Source organism: Uranotaenia lowii, chromosome 1, assembly GCF_029784155.1.
Source record: "Uranotaenia lowii strain MFRU-FL chromosome 1, ASM2978415v1, whole genome shotgun sequence".
Taxonomy (NCBI): Eukaryota; Metazoa; Arthropoda; class Insecta; order Diptera; family Culicidae; genus Uranotaenia; species Uranotaenia lowii.
This window is the reverse complement of record NC_073691.1, coordinates 182436889-182460651: the sequence shown is the minus strand read 5'-3', so window position 1 is coordinate 182460651 and position 23763 is coordinate 182436889. Positions and strand designations below refer to the sequence as shown.

The 23763-nt window shown below is 35.3% G+C and overlaps 1 protein-coding gene across 6 annotated transcripts in view; it reads left to right on the top strand.

Moving 5' to 3' along the window:
• The window catches only part of LOC129739415 (band 4.1-like protein 4), a 461000-nt gene that overhangs the window by 417081 nt on the left and 20156 nt on the right, over positions 1–23763 (top strand). For 5 of the 6 annotated variants that reach the window (XM_055730882.1, XM_055730875.1, XM_055730889.1 and 2 more), the window contains 3 exons: positions 4644–4790; positions 4858–5878; positions 22186–22484. In XM_055730882.1, coding sequence (XP_055586857.1) covers positions 4644–4790; positions 4858–5878; positions 22186–22484 — 1467 coding nt within the window. The remainder of the gene's footprint in view (positions 1–4643; positions 4791–4857; positions 5879–22185; positions 22485–23763) is intronic. The other variant, XM_055730900.1, reaches the window with a different exon arrangement.

The following is a 23763-nucleotide window of genomic DNA, read 5'->3' as shown; positions in this document are numbered from 1 at the left end:
TCTTCTAGGATTGTTACTAGGGGCGACACCCCTTTCGCTTACTCCGGTTCAAGGTTGCCGAAATCAAAGAAAAATCTGTATTATCCCAGAATTTTGAGCAAAATTTCGTCACAGAATCTGTGTCACAGACAAGGATTGAAAAACTCATTCATACGAGCGACGGAACCTGCATCGCTCCGATTTTTGCTCATAAGAATGTCGTGGAACGCGAATGAGGTGTGAGCGAGAATCTCCTGTTCTCACGAATCAATCCCGACCAAAACGAAAACACGAACAAGGTTCCTGATTCCTTTTTATTTTGCTTCCCTCTTCGCACACAAAGTTGAGCATCAACCCGACGATTGCGTAGCAGCGAGCTGGTTCGTGAAAATTTTTACCAACCCGCTCATGAGCCGTGTTAGTAATGATATTATTTCTTCCCGTGGAAAAATCTTCGTCCCTTTGCGAAGCTTGAGCTTAAAAAAACACTAACAGCAACAATACTGACGCCAAACCGTGTTGGCTTTCAACAGCGTTGGCCAACAGGAATTGAAAAAAAGAAGAACAGTGTGCATACGGTCGGTAGAGTCAATCCATGTTAGTGATGTTATTATTCTTTTCAGGCAAATATGCCGAGCCAAAAGAATACATTTCCTTCATGCTAGTGGTGTTATTATTTCTTCCTACGGAAGAATGTGCGTCACTTTTTGAAGCTACAAGCTTGAGGGAACATCAATAACATCAACAGCAACAGTGTACACTTGTGTAGGGCAAGCTAATCTTCAAACGATCGGTGCCCGGATGGTACGGTACGGAGCAGCGTTGCCAGATTGAAAACTGCTCAAGTCCGTAGATTTTACGAAAATCGAAAAATGTACTGATTTCGACCAAATAAAACTTGATGACCTTTTTTTTTTTTTGGTCGTCAGGTAGAATTTTCATTTATCCGCAGAATTCCTTGAATTTTTCCGATAATCCGTAGAAAATCCGTAGGAAATGGTGAAAATCCGTAGATCTCGAGCATCGATCCGTAGCTCCGTAGAAATGCTCAAAATCCGTAGAACTACGGAGAAATCCGTAGATCTGGCAAGGCTGGTACGGAGCCGAAAGATTCCTTTTTCTTTTTCTTTTGAACTGACGTACTTACTCCTCTAAACAAACAGTAAGCTTGGTATCTAAATTTTCACGAAGCAAATACGAGTCTCTCGTGATCCCGTTGCTCAGACTCGCTCATGAATATTTTGTAAAACGAGCAACAAAGAAACTGCCATCGTAGAATCGTTTGTGTTGCTATTCGTGATTGTATTGAGCACAAACGAATAGCGAGCCGGCGGCGAAGCATTCTCATGTGCGTTTCGATGAGTGAGCGATTTTTATAGTCCTTGGTCACAGATCACAGTATTTTTAAAATTTTCACAGAATTCAAAGATTTTCTAAATTTTATATAGATTTCCAAAATTATAATTTTTTTTGTCACTTTCGACTATTTGTTTCTCTCTTTGATTCATGAAAATATAAAACCAAGTCAATGCAAATTGATTTTTTCTATTAAAACTGTAAGTAGATTCAAATTAGTTGATGTTTGGCATAATTTTTCAATGAACTTCATAAAAAAAGCGTCACAGAATTTTTGGTTCAAATCCCAGAATTCGAGAATTTGTTTGGTCAAAAACACAGAATTTATTTCGGCAACCTTTCTTTGGTTATCGGTTCAAATATATCCTTAGCGAGGAGTGTTAACAATTTGTCTTCAATGCGTGTAAGATGGGCGATAGGTGGACGTCTAGCGTGTTGTACCACAGGAGTTATCGTTCCATCGGTGGGAATTCTGAGTTTTAGATCTTTAATTTTCGGAAAAACTCTCTTCTCGTCTACAATTTGGTTCATCCTTGCCTGCTTGCTAGGTAACCAATAGACAACACTCCAAGCTTTGTAGCAGTCAATCGTCCTAGTGATGGTTGTGATCCTCCTTGAACTACATGAAAACAATCCTGTCTTTAAACTCATTTTTCAGCGTTCTCAACGGGAAAAACTGCCTCAAACATTCCATCTAAAATTTCATAGAAATATACTTGTTTCCCAGATAAAACCACAAATGAACTTTAGATACAAACCTACTGTCAATTTGATCTGTTTTCTTGCGAAAATTTTCATCTTCGACTCCGTGAGATTGCGTGCTAGCCCAAGTTCTGTCATCAAGAACATTCTTGGCAGTTCCCGAACCGATCAAAATTTGGATCATAACTCCTTCTACTTTCACCCATAGAAATTCATCACCATTCCCGATGCTATAGGATGAAATTAGGTGTTTGCGGCTCCTGCTCTTCGTTGTCCTGAACACGTCGTATGACATCATGAGACTTCGGTTTCTTTGTTCGCCATTCTGCTGTGCTGTCTACGTTCCGCTTCTTTTTTTTAGTTGGTAACCACAGGTGGTAAATCCCGGTTTACGGATTGTATTCCGAGGCACGGCAAACCTGGTGGTTCCCCAGTTTGCTACTCTGGGTCCATGGGTACAATGGGAAGACTCATGATATACTCCGTGTATATCCCCTACCTTCTAGATTCCACCTGGGGTCGCAGACCTGGTTCCCACCTCGAACTGTTTAGTACACTATGCTTCAATAGTGGGAGGTCTATTCGCGGTAGTGCGCTCCAAGGCAATACTCATTAACGAGACCACTTTCAGCAAAACCTCTCATCCTTACGACTCGACACTTGAACTCTCCTCTAACGACTTGAGAACCGACATCTCCTCTTACGACTCGAGACCCGACCCTCTATCGTTAAAGAATCGGGGTTGACCACACAAACCTCTCCGCCTGGAGGTTCAAGGCCTGACCTCTCCTCTACCGACTCGAAGCCCGACCTCTAATCTCCAGGATTCGAGGTTCGCCACCTTGCCCGTCGTGTGCCAGATCGAGAGCTGCTTATCTTAGGGCGAGAGCCACTCTCCCGTGGGTATTTTCCGATCGTGGAATAACCCTTTCCCAACGATTTCCACTGCGAAGAAGGTATAGTCTTATCCCAGCAGCTTCCGTCGTTGGAAACCGCCCAACTCGAATACTCCCCGAAGGTGGAGCATCCTACGCACGAACGCGGCGCATCCATGACATCCGCTACGCAGGAGGTGGTGCCTTATCTTTGTAGCTTCAAACCGTGGGGTCGGACGCACTCTACTCGACAGCCCCCGTCGATGGGGTCAGTCTACTCCAACCGTTGTCCGGTTTTCTTTATCCTCCTTGGTTGGCAACCCTAGGATTTTTGGCCCGCGGATTTTCCTGCCCGTTTTGTGCCAGATCGAGAGTAGCTTGTCCTGGCGCGCCTGTCACGGTACACGTTCGGGACTTTGAACGCTATGACTCGGATGTTTCCCGACGGTAACGACATCCTACTCCGACTCGAGAGGCTCCCCCGGCATCAAGAGCCTCTCTACCCGTAAAGTGTTCCGCTTCTGAGGATAATATGATGTACACTGGATCGTACGGCATCTCTTTATATTTCCTACATTTCTCATCTCTTGCAGGACACTGAGGGTCATTCTCATAATGGTTCTTTTGCTTGCATCGGTATGACTCATCATTTGCGGAATCGTTATCTGTCCAATAACTAGAAGTTGAACACTCTGTACTAGATGAAGCAGTGTTCATCTGCTGATACTTAACTGCTTCGTATGAACTGACCATTCGAGTTGGTTCATCCAGCGTTAAGGAGTTCTTCAGTAAAAGTTTCTTGAGTTTAGGCGGTTAAAACAAAATCATCTTTTCGACGACATCAATGTTCCTACTCTTTTCTTTGGTAATTTGAAATTGCATTTCTAAGCTGTCTCGAGTGAACTTCATAAAAACTTTCCCACTGATTCTTTCTCCGTTGGTTTAAAATTTCGATAAGATTTTTTTTTCGAAATCAGCTTGAAAGAAAAATATTCATCTAGTTTCTCTATAGCGATTGTATGGGTCAGTTTCGTTTCCCTAAACTTCTTCGTCATAAGCTCCTGGCAACGAAAAAAATTCCGTTTATACTTTTGCCCCTCATCTTGGATGATGTTGTTTGATATCGACCTGAATTTGAATTGTGGTAGGAAAACAATATACTTTCAGACAGCTTTTCAGATCCAAGATTGCCTATCAACCCTATTTACCCACAGCCTATCTACCCGGCTTTCATTTTGGCCTCTGGACCCGACGCGGTCTCTTTTCACCTAACGGCTCATTGCCTAGTTTCGGTCTTAATCCGTTCTATGTCGTGCTATGTACCAACAGCATTGTTCGAATCTAATCAAGATTCCATTTTGTTTGTGTTCGAAAACGTTTCGGATTTCTTTTTATGAAAATTTTTGATTTCATAATTTTTATGAAGATTTTTCGTAAATCTTACCTTTTATACACTCCAATGGTTATCCGACGTCACCAAATGTGAAAACCGTAATAATGTGACTTTTACTAAGAGCGTTTGTTATAGAACCTCAACACTTTTACTCGGCTTGTTCTATTCTAGCCCCACGATTGTGTCGTACACGTATCAACGATGGGTGCTTCTTCATAGCCCATTAGTGATGTTCAATTATGAACTAACACATCAGCAAACATTTCTAAATATTTCTAAAATTAAAGAACTTTAGTCAAATTTAGTCCTGCTTATATTCACATTTGCAAAAATTCCAGGATGATGTCGAGCATGAGTATGGGCGATTTTATCTCGCCAACAAGTTCCAGCTTGAGTCCGTTGGATAACACCGGGATCCGAGTTAGCCACGAACACACCGATTCCGGCTTGGGAGCGGACCAGGACTATGCATATTCCTCGGAAAGGTAGTTTTTTCTTCTTATTTGTTTGTTGAAATCTATTTGATATTGTTTCGATTTCTTTCGTATATAGATCCAGCGATAGCGCCAAGTACGGTACCAACAAATCATCGGGAGCCTCGGTGAACTCAGCGCATACCAAATCCTCGTCGTCTAACAACATGAAAACTCATCATCATCCAGTGAGTAACGCTAATACTAGTAATAGTATCAACAGCAACAACAACATCAACAACCAAAATAGCAACAGTAACGCTATCCGGAAGCCTCCGCTGTGCCCCGGAAGACAGCAGAAGCCTTTCCCGGGTCCGATCATTCCCGGCGTTCATAGCGCCGGAGGACCAAACAATCGCCTAATCAATAACAGTAACACACACTTTCAGAACAATCATTACACATTTAGTCTAACCCGGAACTGTGGCACCGGAATCGGCCATCAGGCCGTCCGGAATGGCATCAGTTCCAGTAGCACTGGTTTTGGGTTGAACTCATACGGTTATCTAGATTCGTCTGCTACCCTCTCATCCACCTCACCATATCATTACTATTACGATGGTACTGGGTTCAGAAGTGCCGCCTTCCAACCTCCAACGCAATCTGGGCTAGAGCAAGCCCGATCCGTTCGCGGAACCAAATCTGACATTGGGGTTTCGATCCGACCGAAGCATCACCGCAACCACCAGCAACAAGCCAATCAATACGTCACCAATGTACATAACTTCCATCGACTAGCAAATGGTAGCGGTGGTGCCAAACGCATTTTCGGTCAGGTTCCGTCCACCAAAACGGACTATCTGGAGAACTACAAGACTGGCGTCGAGCGACTCAAGCAAAACAGACGACTCAGCAGCAACGATCACAACTACAATGAGCTGGATGCTGCCGAAGTGTTCACCGGTTTGCTGAACGCTTCGGCAAGTGCCTTGAACATTGTGAACAACAACTATCAACCACCGCTGCCCATAACTTCGCAGACAACGACAACGCCCCCGGAGGGTGAAGAACCCAACGGAAACCATCAGCCCTGCAAGGGTCCCCTTTTGTATCTGGACTCGAATCAGAATCAGCGAGATAGTCCGGTTCAAGCTACCAATGTGAGTACTCACACCCGAGTCCTTCCCTGAGATGTTGCCTGTGTCTGTCTTCCCCTCCTGTGCCTGTGCCTGTGTCTATCCGTTTGTGTTGACCTCACTCTATTAGCCCTGCATCGTTCCCGGAGTGTGTTGTTTTTTACATGGTTCCTGCATCTACTACATTCGACCGTTCCCCAAAACCTCGCATGATTCGTATTCCTTTCCGTTTGAGTTTGTCTTTTTCTGTTTTGCATGCAGTTGTCACCTTCATATGCACGATTGTCTTTCAGATAAAAAGTGAAATATTTATTTTAACTCCACAAAAAAAATTATGAACCCTCAAAGATATTTTTAAATTATTGACCTTTGAAATAATCATTCTACCATATTCATTAATTTTTTTATCAGTCATAAATAAATTATATTGAAAATGGTACCCAAATCGACGTCTCTCAATTATCTACTTTTGAATCGATGAGACGTTTTCCACAATTATTCAAAGGTAGTCAATTAACGAAGACTCCGCATTTAATGAGAACATCAATTTCTTTTAAAAAAAATGCATGGCTTCCCACGGCAATAGCACTCATTTTGAGTGCCCATTCTTCAAGGTCATGGATGTTAGCAATCGCTATCACAACGAACATTTACAGTATCTACCAGTCATATAGATCAGATGAGATGCTAAACAGTTTTGGCTGAAATAAGTACATAGGATAAAATATGTGAATCAGTATTGATCACGGGGCTTGTAATAAAGTTCAGTTTTCAAAGCAGTTGCTTCCTAAGCCGTTGTCAATGAGCTCGAGCCCAAGAGTAAGACTACAAACACAGTGAGCGTGACGCGAACTGTGAAGCGAAATGTTCAGTCACGGATGAATTTCGCATGTTCGTTTTTGAAGGCCGACCACAGTACACGCGAATTGCGAAGCGGTTCAACACTGAAAAAACCTTCGGTGTTTTGCAAAAATCAATCACTCGTGAAAAAAATATTTGTTAACTTGCAGATCCCGTACGAACTCCGTATAGCATTTAACATTAAAGCTGATGATTTTGTATTTGGTTGGTAATTGGGACCAAAAAATTGCTCAAAGTACTAAACAGAATTTGCCAGCGACCTATTTGCTTGTCTAGCAAACGGAAATTAAAATACGAAATTGATTGACCGTCGAAAACAACATCCGTGTACGATTTTTTGTCTTTTTCGGATGCATAATAACGGAACTATCCAATCTTAATCCAATGTATTTAAGCATTAATATCGCAAAAACAGTGTTAATATGGACGACCCCTTTGGCCGACCCCTTTGGCCGACCTTTGACCCTGAATTTGAAACCTGGAATAGATTGATCGTTCCTCAAAATACTCTTATGCTAATTTTTATTAAAAACAAATCTATAATAACGCCAATATCGCAAAAACATTGAACAGTTGATATGGACGACCCCTTTTGCCGACCCCTCCTACAAAATTTGATAACTGGAATCGATTGCCCGTTCCTTAATCCCCGTCTGCCAATTTTCATCTCAATCCAATGCATAATAACGCCAATATAGTTAAAAAATTAAAAAAATTGATATGGACGACCCCTTTGGCCGACCCCTGACCCTGAATTTTATGAAAATTTGACAAAAATTTGAAAACATTATGAAAAATAAGACAAATGTTATAAAAATTATGACAACTTAAAAAACCATGGATGGCAAAACTTCTCGGTTCAGATTTTCCAGTGAAAAGAGTGCATTTTTAATCGCACTGCAATCAGCATTCACAACCGCTGATGAAGAGAATTCCCTTCTCCAGACTATTGCGCATTGTGTCGAGGATAAACCTGAGAGTTTCTCCTGAACAGCACAGTTTTTTCTTGATACGTTCACGAGAACAGACGCTGTTCTTCGAACCAGGGGTGTCAAAATTTCCTGATTTTTCAGGATTTGTCCTGATTTTCGAGAGGCGGCCTTTTCATAAACTCTCGAATTGTCCTGATTTTTGGAAATTGGTCTTGACCTGATTAAAAACAAAATAATTATAATTAATTTGTACATAGTTAAATGATAAGATCACAAAACGATTCTGTAATAAACCAGTTGAACCTCTCAAACCGATGGTAATCTTCGGTTCAGACGATAGTTAAATGGTGTTTTTTCGATATAAAGTGCAAGTCAGTACAGAGATTTTCATTATTTTTCTGTACAGATTCGAGCCGCACAGAAGACAGATTTTAAGAATTTGTTTAAGATTAGTACAGGCCAATCATACCAACCAAATAGACCACAAAAAGCGTTTTGAAATAGGAAATAGAAACCATATCGATAGAACATTTCATAAAGAAAAATACAGAATTGACTTTCATGTGAAAATCATTAGTAAAAATAACACAGTTGATAGTATCTTCAGGATTTTACAACACTTTTTATGTAACTAACTAATCATCAACAGTCGAACAAAATAAAAAAAAAAACTACAGATTTTTCAAATATTTTCCACTGATGATCTTTTTGTTATCGGTGCAGAGTTTTTGTTGGTAAATTTTTTTTTTAAGTAAAGATTTAAATGTGGCAATTTGGCGATAAAATGACAGAAATCTGAAAATACTATGACAAAAATATTACAGAAATATGACAAAAATATGATAAAAATATGACAAAAATGTGACAAAACCATTACAAAACACAATAGAATAACAAAAAATTGACAAAGCTTTGTTCTAGTTCTGTCAGATTTTTGTCATTGTTTTATCAATTTTTGTCATAATTTTGTAACTTTTTCATACGACTGAATTTTTGTCATAGTTCTGTAAGACTTTTTTTCATTTTATTGTCAAAATTTTTTCATAGTTTCGTCTTATTTTTGTTTCGAATATAGTCGTTATAACATCTTCATGTCATTCATGACTTCTATCAACGAAGCAATTGGCGGATATTTATTGTAAAATTATTCGTTATGACTGTGTTCGATGTTTACTCTTGGATTCGAACTCACGGACATTGGCTCAGGAGGCAACTAACTTGCCAACTGAGATATCTTAATTTTGTCATATTTTGTCATTATTTCGTTATATGTTTATCACATTCGCAATATTTTTCTAATTTTTTTTTCTTTTTTTCGGATTTTTGTAATATTTTGTTAAATTTTTGTAATTTTTTGTCGTATTTATTGTCATTTTATTTCATTTTCGACATATTTTTGTCAAATTTTTGAACTCAATCTTCATAATTTTGTTAGTTTTTTGTCATTATTTTGTCACATTTTTGTTTCAATTTTGTCAGAACTTTGTCATATTCTAGCACATTTATCACATATTTTTAATTTAATGACAAATTTTTCCCATATTATTACCACCTTAGTCATTATTATTTCATAGTTTTATCACATTTCTCAATATTTTATTTTGAATTTTGATATAATTATGTCATTAGGCTGGAACCAATATCATTTTTTTTTCTTTTGTCAACCCCCCCCCCCCTCCTTCGAAATTTTCAAAAAAACCCGAAGGGGGAAATAAATAAAGTTTGAAGAATATTATGTAAATTTCGAAAAAAAAAATCGAAAATCAAGTATCCAAAAGATTTCAAGACCCATAAACTAAATTTGGGAAGATAAGAGTTATTTCACCTTTTATATTCTTGAATATATTCAATTTGTCGATAAAAAATACTCTATTTGTAGGTTTTGTGCAATGATTTAGTATACATTTTTGTTGCATACAAGATTTCGTGCAACTTATTCAAATTTACTTGTTTTTCACATTATTTTTTTTTTTGTCCCCCCTCGCGATGCTCCAACTCCGAGTGACAAAAGAAAGATTTGAAATTTGGTCCGGCCTTATTGTAAATTTTATTTGTCCAAACTCTAGCTCTATCAGAGTTTTAAAATATAATTGTTAAATTTTGGTTAAAATTTTGTCTCTTTTTATCACGTTTGTCACATTTTTTTTTAAATTTTTCATATTTTTGTCATTTTTTTACTGAACTTGTTGTATATTATTCCAAGTTCTGTAATTTTTCACTATTTCGTTTGTCATATTTTTGTCATAGTTCTTTCAAATTTTTTATATTCATTTGAAAGTCAAATTTTGGTCATTGTTTTTAATTCATATTTTTGCCACAGTTTTGTCATTATTTTGTCTTATTTTTATTACATTGGGGGGAGGGGGTAACGTAGACCCCTCTAAATATCTCATCTGTTTGTTGAGATAAAAATCTCAATTCAACTATCATCGCCGTCATTTTTCATAAGCATATATTTCTATTTGTTGTTGACTTATGTACGAAACTGCTTCTTTTATCAAACTAGCTCAAAAAAACTTTCTAACTACTAACATGAATGAATAAGCACCCGAAAATTTCATCGATGAAAAACTTTAGATCATAACAAAAATATATGCTCATACGCTTATTATTTCTATTTCGTCTTGCTCTTTCACATGAAAAATGATTTTTCCATGAATAACCAATAAATCAAATGCAAATCATCTCTTGTGGGAAATCATGGGTCACATAATGTGAGATGTAAAGTTTTCTTATGACAAATGAGGAGGTATGAAATATATACTGTCAATTTTATTCAGTGCGATGTAGACGAACATAGATTTTATATGAGAAATTTTCCAAAACGTACGCGAGCTAGGTTTTCGGAACAAGTCCACGACTTATTTCATCATCTGAAATTGCTTTAAAATAACGAAATGAATTATGAAATTACAGTTTTGGGTCAACTCATAAGCTTTGCATGTTATTTGGTCAACTTGGAGCTGGTGGCTCACGATTCTCCACCATATTTTTAAATAAAAAAAAATCCTTTTTTCCCAAATACTGTCAGAACTCTTGGTAACTAATTTATTAAAAATTTAAAAAAAATCCTAATAAATTAGAATTTTCAAAATCATTTTGTATAGAGTTAGCGCCGAATGGCAATCAAATTTCGCAACCTTTTCTTTGAATGTAGCTGAAACTGTGCCAATGATTTGAGGTAATGCCGAATAATGATTTGGCGATCTTCCTACGAAAACTTCAAGCATACTGAAACCGAAAAATATTTTAAATAACGTGAGTTTCCAAAGAAATTAAAAGTCACTAAACGATTTTGCGAATTAATTTACATGTTATGCTTCTGAGAACTAGACCTTATATTTTAAGGTATTGAAAAGTTATCTCTAATATTTGTAGTTCCTGAAATATTGATCCATAACACGATATAAACAATTCAGTTTTAAGCTAGAGTCAGCATCCCAGAATTATTTTCGCACGTAGCCGGGCCGGGCAACTCCAGGCATTTTTTTAACAACCTAGCAAAAATCAGGCTGAAATTTTCAAATTTACCATTCTAAAGACCGGACAAATCTGAGCGCATTACAGGCATCAATCCCAAATAATAATGAGAGAGAAATTCAAAGAGATAAACAAGAAAAAAATATTTGAAGATAAATTTTTTTTTGTCAAAACACATCAGCAGCGTTCAAATCGTGTAAAAGGCATTCCAAAAAAAAATGTTTATTTTGAAGAAGCTTAGTAAAAGAAAAATTTTGTACACAAAAATCAAAATTAAATTTAATATTTTTATTTAATTTTTCCCATAATGTGAATTAAACTGGACAAAGTCCGAACATGCGGGCCGTACCGGATTTGTCTAAAAGTTTTCTTTAAAAACCCAGGCAGGCCAGAATAAATCTGGACAATCTGCAATACTTAAGCTAGAGTATGGTTGCCAGATTGCCCGTTTTTTCCGGATATTTAATATACACATCATTGAAAAATTCCCGGATTTATTCATTTTATTTGCCAAACCAAACAACAAATTGTGTCGTAATTTTTTTATGCGCTCACAACAAAATGTTTCGAGATAATTTAATAAAAATTGTCATAACAGATTTTTCGGAAGCTGAAAAATTAATTTATAATCTGCTGATAAGTTTTGATGGAAAAAAAATTTTTTTTTCATGGTTTTTGTTGAGTAGTTCTTGGGTTTTGACCAAATTTGCCTGGATATTGCCCGGACTTTTAGTCGTCAGTTCCGAAATCAAGTATCTGGATGTTGCCAGGTGTTTATATAAAATTTTCCGGATTTGTCCGGCCCGGATATGTGGTGAAAATTTGTTGGCAACCTTAAACTGTAGTATGGTTTCCAGAATCTTTCCCGAATGTATACGGGCCGGGCAATTCCGGGCATTTGATATCAAAACCAAGTAATTTTCCAACAAAAATTTACGAAAAAAAGAGCTTGAAACAAATTTTTTTTCATCGAAACACATCAACAGATTTAAATCATATAAACTGTTCATGATTATTTTGATAAAACTTGCTAAAAAAAAACGTTTTTGGATTAAATTGAAATAAAATTAAATAAATTAAAAATTTAAAGTTGTTGTAAGCACTCATAACGAATTTTTTGTTTAAAATTTGTTCAAAAAAGGATATAAAACCGGGAAAAATCCGGGCTATTTTCAATGAAATCCTGGCATCCGGGCTGGATCGGACTTTTCCCAAATTTTGTATCAAATATCTGGGCAAGTTCGGGTTAAATTGGATAATCAAGCTAGCTTAAACTAGAGTTAACTAAGAATTCCGAATTCACTCAACCAATAAAACGAAATCTGTTGCCAAAACTCTGAATCCCGAATGGAAAAACCCGATTTAATACACTTAACAGTGGATTGGAGCCTTTCTAACAGAGTTTAAATTATATTTGGAAATATATAAAATAATATAGAATATACATGATAGATTCCTTCCCTCTGAATCATATAAGTATGATTTCAGATATTCAAACACGAAAAATTCCAATCTCAATATAAAAAAATGATGCCTGATACGTTTTTTTGGGGAAAAGCGAACTGGTATGTAAGGAGCTCATTTTATGTATGGAAAGAATGGTATTTAAACAGTAGAATTTCCAAGATTTATAACACGCTGAAATGGTGCCGTGGTAGCAACCAGAACTTTCACGTTGCTGGTCACGGTTCGAATCTTACTGTTTTTTATGCTTTTTTTTTACTGAATAAGTAAAACCAACTACAATATTGATGGATAGCCGTGACGCGTGCCCTAGCATGATACCTTTTTTAGAGCTCAACCATGCATAGAGGAAAAATTCCCACAAAAGGAGGGGAAAGTAATATGACTATTAAATGATTAATCTCATTCTGTAAACTAAATCTGAAATCTTATTCTGATTCTAAAGTTTGAATTTTGAGTTACAACACTTAGTCTAATATTTGAATATAAGTTCCAATTTCAAATTCCAGGTTGATCTTTAATCCAAATTCTTAATCAGAATTCTAAATCTGAATTCTCAATCTGAATTCTGAATCTGAACTCTGAATTTGAATTCTAAATCTGTATTCTGAATCTGAATTCTGAATCTGAATTCTGAATCTGAATTCTGAATCTGAATTCTGAATCTGAATTCTGAATCTGAGTTCTGAATCTGAATTCTGAATCTGAATTCTGAATCTGAATTCTGAATTCTGAATCTGAATTCTGAATCTTAATTCTGAATCTGAATTCTGAATCTGAATTCTGAATCTGAATTCTGAATCTGAATTCTGAATCTGAATTCTGAATCTGAATTCTGAATCTAAATTCTGAATCTGAATTCTGAATCTGAATTCTGAATCTGAATTCTGAATCTGAATTCTGAATCTGAATTCTGAATCTGAATTCTGAATCTGAATTCTGAATCTGAATTCTGAATCTGAATTCTGAATCTGAATTCTGAATCTGAATTCTGAATCTGAATTCTGAATCTGAATTCTGAATCGGAATTCTGAATCTGAATTCTGAATCTGAATTCTGAATATGAATTCTGAATCTGAATTCTGGATCTGAATTCTGAATCTGAATTCTGAATCTGAATTCTGAATCTGAATTCTGAATCTGAATTCTGAATCTGAATTCTGAATCTGAATTCTGAATCTGAATTCTGAATCTGAATTCTGAATCTGAATTCTGAATCTGAATTCTGAATCTGAATTCTGAATCTGAATTCTGAATCTGAATTCTGAATCTGAATTCTGAATCTGAATTCTGAATCTGAATTCTTAATCTTGTAAATCTCATTTTGATTGTTTTGCATCACACGGTTTTCAACATTGAAATTTCTTTCATCCAAATTTTTTTTTATGATTTCGGATTTTACAACTTTTAATAGTATGGTTTTACCCCTAAAAGTATGCAGCAAACTTAATTTCAGAAAAATTGTGAAAAAAAGTTTTCACAAAACAAAATCGTGTTTTCATGCGTAATGATCTTTAAGTCATCGCAAATTTATCAAAAACTGTGCAAATTGGTATTCTTGGAGAAACAATTCCAGAATTGAAAATTGATAAAGTGAGGAGAAATTTTACGGATGATGAAAAGAGCGAAAGAACATTTTTGCAAGGAAAATTTATTAACGTACACCATACTTTACCTCGCAACATCCAGCTTCATCAATTTTTAATTCTGATATTCTTTCTCCATGAATCTAAATTTTTCACCGATATGCCGAAAATAAATTTACAAAAATTCTGAATCTGAATTCTGAATCTGAATTCTGATTCTGAATTCTGAATCTGAATTCTGAATCTGAATTCTGAATCTGAATTCTGATTCTGAATTCTGAATCTGAATTCTGAATCTGAATTCTGAATCTGAATTCTGAATCTGAATTCTGAATCTGAATTCTGAATCTGAATTCTGAATCTGAATTCTGAATCTGAATTCTGAATCTGAATTCTGAATCTGAATTCTGAATCTGAATCTGAATTCTGAATCTGAATTCTGAATCTGAATTCTGAATCTGAATTCTGAATCTGAATTCTGAATCTGAATTCTGAATCTGAATTCTGAATCTGAATTCTGAATCTGAATTCTGAATCTGAATTCTGAATCTGAATTCTGAATCTGAATTCTGAATCTGAATTCTGAATCTGAATTCTGAATCTGAATTCTGAATCTGAATTCTGAATCTGAATTCTGAATCTGAATTCTGAATCTGAATTCTGAATCTGAATTCTGAATCTGAATTCTGAATCTGAATTCTGAATCTGAATTCTGAATCTGAATTCTGAATCTGAATTCTGAATCTGAATTCTGAATCTGAATTCTGAATCTGAATTCTTAATCTGAATTCTGAATCTGAATTCTGAATCTAAATTCTGAATCTGAATATGAGTTCTGAATCTGAATTTTGAATTCTGAATTTTGAATCCTGAATTCTGATTCCTAAACCTGTATCCTGAATTTGAAAACTGAATCTGAATTCTGCATCTGAAATTGAATCTAAATTATGTATGAGTATGTAGAAATGAAAAAAAAAACATAAATTCATTCTTCAACACGAGTAAAAAAAACGAGGGTCATAAGATCTTCATATAAATTCCCCCCCAACGCAGTTTCCTGTACGGCTCTGCATTTTGTTGACACCCGGCATGGCTTTAGACACTATAATTTCATAAATGAAATTATAATGTCTATAGGCATGGCGGACTCTGAAGGAAACGCCCATCCGCCATTTGCTGCATTGAAAAGCAAGAAGTGTAAGATATAAACACTGTTGCCGTATTTGCCCCAGCAGACTGAGAAACTGCCCAGACCACGGTGCGTCTTAGTAATGCCTTTTACCTATTTGAGTTTGAGCCGCTTTCAATCAAGCGTGCCGATGGTTTATTGGATAGCGCTTGCAACTTGGGATCTGAAGGGTTTTGGTTCAATTCTCGAGTTAATAAAAATATTATTTTTTTATTTTGATTATCTTCAATTTATAAATGATTGCTGGTGCTGCTGCTTCGAGGCGCCACTAGCAACTTTTTTTTATGCCATAATAAGTATGATATGTATTTGGTAAAGAAAACGGTTTCAACTATTTTGTTTTTTTCCCGTTTTTGAAAGGGTTGTGTAGAAAAAAAAATGCATTCTTTTGAGACTAAAATCATTTTAATTGTGCAGCCCAGTTTCGCAAAAACGTTCTAGACATTTTTAAAATGGCACATACAAATCCACGGACATCAACAGAACTCGTCGAGCTGAGTCGATAGGTACCTATAAAGGTATGTCTAAGACCCATAATTAATGATCTCTCAAATCGACCGATAACCAAACCTTTCTGTTAGAAAGGCAAAAATGATGCCTGATACGTTTTTTTGGGGAAAAGCGAACTGGTATGTAAGGAGCTCATTTTATGTATGGAAAGAATGGTATTTAAACAGTAGAATTTCCAAGATTTATAACACGCTGAAATGGTGCCGTGGTAGCAACCAGAACTTTCACGTTGCTGGTCACGGTTCGAATCTTACTGTTTTTTTATGCTTTTTTTTTACTGAATAAGTAAAACCAACTACAATATTGATGGATAGCCGTGACGCGTGCCCTAGCATGATACCTTTTTTAGAGCTCAACCATGCATAGAGGAAAAATTCCCACAAAAGGAGGGGAAAGTAATATGACTATTAAATGATTAATCTCATTCTGTAAACTAAATCTGAAATCTTATTCTGATTCTAAAGTTTGAATTTTGAGTTACAACACTTAGTCTAATATTTGAATATAAGTTCCAATTTCAAATTCCAGGTTGATCTTTAATCCAAATTCTTAATGAGAATTCTAAATCTGAATTCTCAATCTGAATTCTGAATCTGAACTCTGAATTTGAATTCTAATTCTGTATTCTGAATCTGAATTCTGAATCTGAATTCTGAATCTGAATTCTGAATCTGAATTCTGAATCTGAATTCTGAATCTGAGTTCTGAATCTGAATTCTGAATCTGAATTCTGAATCTGAATTCTGAATTCTGAATCTGAATTCTGAATCTTAATTCTGAATCTGAATTCTGAATCTGAATTCTGAATCTGAATTCTGAATCTGAATTCTGAATCTGAATTCTGAATCTGAATTCTGAATCTGAATTCTGAATCTAAATTCTGAATCTGAATTCTGAATCTGAATTCTGAATCTGAATTCTGAATCTGAATTCTGAATCTGAATTCTGAATCTGAATTCTGAATCTGAATTCTGAATCTGAATTCTGAATCTGAATTCTGAATCTGAATTCTGAATCGGAATTCTGAATCTGAATTCTGAATCTGAATTCTGAATATGAATTCTGAATCTGAATTCTGGATCTGAATTCTGAATCTGAATTCTGAATCTGAATTCTGAATCTGAATTCTGAATCTGAATTCTGAATCTGAATTCTGAATCTGAATTCTGAATCTGAATTCTGAATCTGAATTCTGAATCTGAATTCTGAATCTGAATTCTGAATCTGAATTCTGAATCTGAATTCTTAATCTTGTAAATCTCATTTTGATTGTTTTGCATCACACGGTTTTCAACATTGAAATTTCTTTCATCCAAATTTTTTTTTATGATTTCGGATTTTACAACTTTTAATAGTATGGTTTTACCCCTAAAAGTATGCAGCAAACTTAATTTCAGAAAAATTGTGAAAAAAAGTTTTCACAAAACAAAATCGTGTTTTCATGCGTAATGATCTTTAAGTCATCGCAAATTTATCAAAAACTGTGCAAATTGGTATTCTTGGAGAAACAATTCCAGAATTGAAAATTGATAAAGTGAGGAGAAATTTTACGGATGATGAAAAGAGCGAAAGAACATTTTTGCAAGGAAAATTTATTAACGTACACCATACTTTACCTCGCAACATCCAGCTTCATCAATTTTTAATTCTGATATTCTTTCTCCATGAATCTAAATTTTTCACCGATATGCCGAAAATAAATTTACAAAAATTCTGAATCTGAATTCTGAATCTGAATTCTGATTCTGAATTCTGAATCTGAATTCTGAATCTGAATTCTGAATCTGAATTCTGATTCTGAATTCTGAATCTGAATTCTGAATCTGAATTCTGAATCTGAATTCTGAATCTGAATTCTGAATCTGAATTCTGAATCTGAATTCTGAATCTGAATTCTGAATCTGAATTCTGAATCTGAATCTGAATTCTGAATCTGAATTCTGAATCTGAATTCTGAATCTGAATTCTGAATCTGAATTCTGAATCTGAATTCTGAATCTGAATTCTGAATCTGAATTCTGAATCTGAATTCTGAATCTGAATTCTGAATCTGAATTCTGAATCTGAATTCTGAATCTGAATTCTGAATCTGAATTCTGAATCTGAATTCTGAATCTGAATTCTGAATCTGAATTCTGAATCTGAATTCTGAATCTGAATTCTGAATCTGAATTCTGAATCTGAATTCTGAATCTGAATTCTGAATCTGAATTCTGAATCTGAATTCTGAATCTGAATTCTGAATCTGAATTCTGAATCTGAATTCTGAATCTGAATTCTGAATCTGAATTCTGAATCTGAATTCTGAATCTGAATTCTGAATCTGAATTCTGAATCTGAATTTTGAATCTGAATTCTGAATCTGAATTCTGAATCTGAATTCTGAATCTGAATTCTGAATCTGAATTCTTAATCTGAATTCTGAATCTGAATTCTGAATCTAAATTCTGAATCTGAATATGAGTTCTGAATCTGAATTTTGAATTCTGAATTTTGAATCCTGAATTCTGATTCCTAAACCTGTATCCTGAATTTGAAAACTGAATCTGAATTCTGCATCTGAAATTGAATCTAAATTATGTATGAGTATGTAGAAATGAAAAAAAAAACATAAATTCATTCTTCAACACGAGTAAAAAAAACGAGGGTCATAAGATCTTCATATAAATTCCCCCCCAACGCAGTTTCCTGTACGGCTCTGCATTTTGTTGACACCCGGCATGGCTTTAGACCAGTGGTTTTCAAACTTTTTTCACTCACCGCCCCCTTTTGCAAAATTTTTGAACTCAACGCCCCCCTGAGCTAATTTTCAGAAAATTTATTGAAAAAATGAAAATTTAGATAGTTAAAAAGCCATTAGCTTTTGACTTGATGTTGTTGTAAGTCTTAACTCAAAATTCATTTAAATTTATATGAGGCCCTCAGAGCTAAAAGGGTATTATAAGTGTGAAAATGATCGATTTTGATTTAATAATGTTAATCGATTCTTATATTTCGAACTATATTTCTTGATTTTTCAGATTTTCAGAATATTATTTGAATTCTGCATTGAAAACAGCATTTTTTTAATGTATGGAAAATTACCAAACATAACAAATTAAAAGCGTGTTTTCTAAAAATTTGCTTTTATTCGCTTTTAGCACGTACCCGAGCCAGATAAATCCGAGATATTTTATCTAAGAACCTGGCAAAATCCGGGCATTTGATTCCAAAATTGTAGACCAAAAATATCCAGGCAAATTTTCTCAAAACTTAGGAATTTCTTAACAAAAAATCAAGTAAAAAAAAACTTGAAAAAAAAAATTTTCGTCATAATTAATCAGCAGTTTTTATTCAGGTATTCAAAAAACTTTTCATGATTATTTCCTTAAAATTTGCTCAAAAAAAATTCTTTTTGGAAGTAACAATAAAAATTTAAAAAACACAATTTGATTTTATTTAGTTTGTTTTGGCAAATCTGGCTACCTTAAAGTACATCCATTTGGTTCCAAGGGCCTTATATTGCTCCAAACCTCCAGTAAACACTTAATTCTATTTAAAGTTTCCTGAACACTTACTTTAACTGATTAATAAGTTTTATATAAAATCATATATCTTAAATTTTGGTAAACAAATTTTTTTATTTACCATTAATTCGCATAAGTGTTGAAAACTAAATTTTATTGTTGAATACAAATACTGTAAAGCCGGTAAAATAACGTGAGAATAGTATTACTTCTCGATATTTGAATTTGAGTTCTGTTCAATGTTATGCAGCATTCACGGGTCTTAAAGTTTAAATAAGATTTTAATAACTAAATCCAGGCAATGTTCGTGATAACCAAAAAGATTAAAAGTTTATCCATGCCAAATGGCATAATTGGTATTGTGCATCGATTGAAATCGAGATGAACGAAAAAGAACTTAAAATAAAAATTCTCTAACCTAAAATAGTTCTTACACAATTTTTTTAAAGAAAATCCATCACTAAATCACAGATAACGCCTCTGAATACAGATTTATTCAAAGGTATTTTCTGTTTATCAGATTTTTGAAGACAATACATTTCAATATCATGCATTGCCATCTAAAATTGTTCTTGTTCGAGTATAACCCAAAATATTCTTCCCAAACAAGAGCAACATTTAGAGCGTATACAAAATCAGGGACAATTAAAAAAAATCTTTTAGTTACATTAATAAATAATTATTGAGATACTAGAACAAAAAATTTGATTGCAGCTCTATGAAATCATAAATATTTTAGTCTTCAACCTGGTGTCTAGTTTTGTAACGTAATTTCATTTTTTGCATCGCACTTACTCGTTGTTATTCGAAATTTATGATGTTTCGTGATTTGTGTAAATGTGGATTACGACCTCACCGCCCCCTGAGCTTTTCCAACGCCCCCCAAATTTCAACATTGAGCTCACCGCCCCCCTGGAAGTTCTCATCGCCCCCAAGGGGGCGGTAGGGACCACTTTGAAAACCACTGCTTTAGACACTATAATTTCATAAATGAAATTATAATGTCTATAGGCATGGCGGACTCTGAAGGAAACGCCCATCCGCCATTTGCTGCATTGAAAAGCAAGAAGTGTAAGATATAAACACTGTTGCCGTATTTGCCCCAGCAGACTGAGAAACTGCCCAGACCACGGTGCGTCTTAGTAATGCCTTTTACCTATTTGAGTTTGAGCCGCTTTCAATCAAGCGTGCCGATGGTTTATTGGATAGCGCTTGCAACTTGGGATCTGAAGGGTTTTGGTTCAATTCTCGAGTTAATAAAAATATTATTTTTTTATTTTGATTATCTTCAATTTATAAATGATTGCTGGTGCTGCTGCTTCGAGGCGCCACTAGCAACTTTTTTTTATGCCATAATAAGTATGATATGTATTTGGTAAAGAAAACGGTTTCAACTATTTTGTTTTTTTTCCCGTTTTTGAAAGGGTTGTGTAGAAAAAAAAATGCATTCTTTTGAGACTAAAATCATTTTAATTGTGCAGCCCAGTTTCGCAAAAACGTTCTAGACATTTTTAAAATGGCACATACAAATCCACGGACATCAACAGAACTCGTCGAGCTGAGTCGATAGGTACCTATAAAGGTATGTCTAAGACCCATAATTAATGATCTCTCAAATCGACCGATAACCAAACCTTTCTGTTAGAAAGGCAAAAAACATAGCTTTAATGGCCAAAATGTTACAGAAAAAAAAATGCATAAAAAAAACGTTTCGCGAAGCGAAAACCGATGCAGGATTTACTCTGATGATGAAAATTCCACGAATTTTCACCTGCAACACAGCATTTTTCCTCGTTGGAAACGTTCCATACAATCTGCTGGTTTCCCAGAATGAGCACCTTCCAAGAACTGTTGGTGAAGCTCTAGCTTGCGGGTTTGACTGAACCAAAGAGGAAAAATAATACTCCTACAATGTTCTGCTTCGTGGAAGAAAAAAATACTTGTTCCTATGAGGATGGACGTGGACAAAAATACAATCTGCTAGAGAGTATGCAGCTTGTAAGTTTGGAAACAGTGATCTCATTGAGAGTCTGTACATTTTAACTGCAAAAAAATACATCATCTAACAGACAGAAGTGTTGTTCTATCTAGTTGGTTTTCGTTTCCCCGAACGGATTAATTTGAATACCTGAAACTCTGGAGGACACAATTTTTTATTACCATTTTCATGGAAAGTTTTATAAGATTATTGCATAAGAAATCATGGGCGTTTGTATATTGTTTGTAGAAAGTTGGAAACGATGGAAATATTTTGAGACAGAATGATGGAATCAAATGGTACGTCATTTAAGGACATATTAATGCTGATTAAAATTCTAGACAAGCAACATTATTATTCTAAAATGCAGTATAACATTTTTTTGCTGATTTCGTATGTTTATTCTTGTTTTTAAACATTGGACTCATTATTTGTGTTATTAATTCTTTTTACCTCAGTTTCCTTTTAATTTTTCTCTATCTGGTCAGCTGAAACGTTGTTATTTGCATGTGAAATCAAACTGGTGTTGCGTAGTTCTCAGCACGAAGTGTTAATTTTTATTTTTTTTTAACCTGCTAGTTACTCGAAAGTTGCACGATGAAATACTTTCTATTAGCAAGTCGCGTCCAGTACGTTGAACTAGCATTGAGCATGCCTCCAGTCAACCTTGCATGAAGTCCTTGTTGGTTTTGGAAAGAACCCTCAGTGGATGCCAATAAAAAAAAATTCCAATCAACCCACTCGTTGTTCATTTCCAAGTGTTATAAAAAAAATCATTCCAATCCTTTTCGAACGCGAAAAATCGTACCTCATCGGCAAACCTAGGCTCCGGAATCGGTGGTACCAACTTGCGGATCACCGGCTAGTGTCCTTAGCGATAGTGCCGCCATTCTGCCGAATGGCGGTAGGCAGCGTTACATTTCCGGTACTGGCCCTGGGAAACCGGCGAGCTGTTCCAGTAGCAACCGGTCCAATCACCCCCTGCCTCCGATTCCTTCGGAATTGGTCGGCGATTTCAGGCGTAAAGATTCCGCTTCGAAGGCTAGTGGTGCAGGTTCTTCGAAGGCGGGACTGCGATCGTCCAGCCTGGAGCTGATACTGACGCCAATTATTCAGAGCAGACGGTAAGTGGCGCTAAAAGTTTTGCAGGTGCAATCCGAAACTTCCGGTTCGTTGATTTTCGAGGATTTTAAGGTCAACAAGCTGCATCAAGACCAAGTGGTATTTAAAAACGATTCTTCGTATAGAGAAATCCGGAGCAGTTTTTGTTGTTCAAAATGAAAATGAAAATCACCCTAACAACACATTTGGTATCACAGTGAATGCTCATACGCTTAATTTCAGAGTTATACAAAAAACGTCTAAATTTATACTGTCGTTATCATTTCGTATCAATACGTCAAAAAATCAGCTATGGGGGAAGTGTTGAATCCTTTTGAGAAAATGGCTGATACATCAACATTTGTAATCAACCAAGTTTAAGGGTAACACTGATGCCAGACATGAGCGAATTTTTTGGAAGTTACATTCAAAAAAATATATTTTTTTAAACATTCACCCAAAAATGAGGTTTTAAAAATTTGAATGCCAATCGGAGATAACTCTATGCCGAAAGTGAACTGGAACATGCATTGCGCCAAATATGCCATGATTGTTTTATGACTACTGACATAAAGACTCGAGCTCTCGAGCAAAATGATGAAATACCACTACATACAAACAATTAAGTGAAACCAATTTTTTTTTCGAGTTTTTTCATCCTTTTGAAAAATTCATCCCAGCCACGAGAAATTAGAAAGAAAGTCATGGGCAACGCAATTGCGCTGGAAGGAAAATGCCAGCCATAACAAAGCTTGGTAACGTCAATTCGGCACAGCATCGTTTGGCAATTTTTCAAAATTTTTGGACTGGTATTAGTAATTTCATGATAATCAATTATCACAACCCATTCAGAAGGAAAAGATATCTTTTTGGACTCTAGGGATGAATTATACCCATAACAAACATTTTGGAAAACATCTTCTTAAAAACATTGAGAGTTTACTATTGCTTTGAAAATATGGCATTATGAAGTTGATATTATACTCTTACGGTTAGCACATTGGAAAAAAAATATTTTTACTATAATTTTTTCGTGTGAGAAACATTTTAAAGTGATAAAAAAAGATCTTCAAAACACATTTTGATAAATTTTTCAAACAAAGTTCAGTAACTCGAAAAAACGAACTTTAAAAATTTGTTGAAATAACAAAATTGTAGTTTTATTCTATTTGGCACATTTTTCTAGAATATTTTATATTTGTAAGACATTCCTGTTTCGAGATATAGCGAAGGAATCAAGTATCCCCATGGATCAGATATCCTCACTCTCCCCTCACTTAAATCGGTATGAAATTTCCTTTC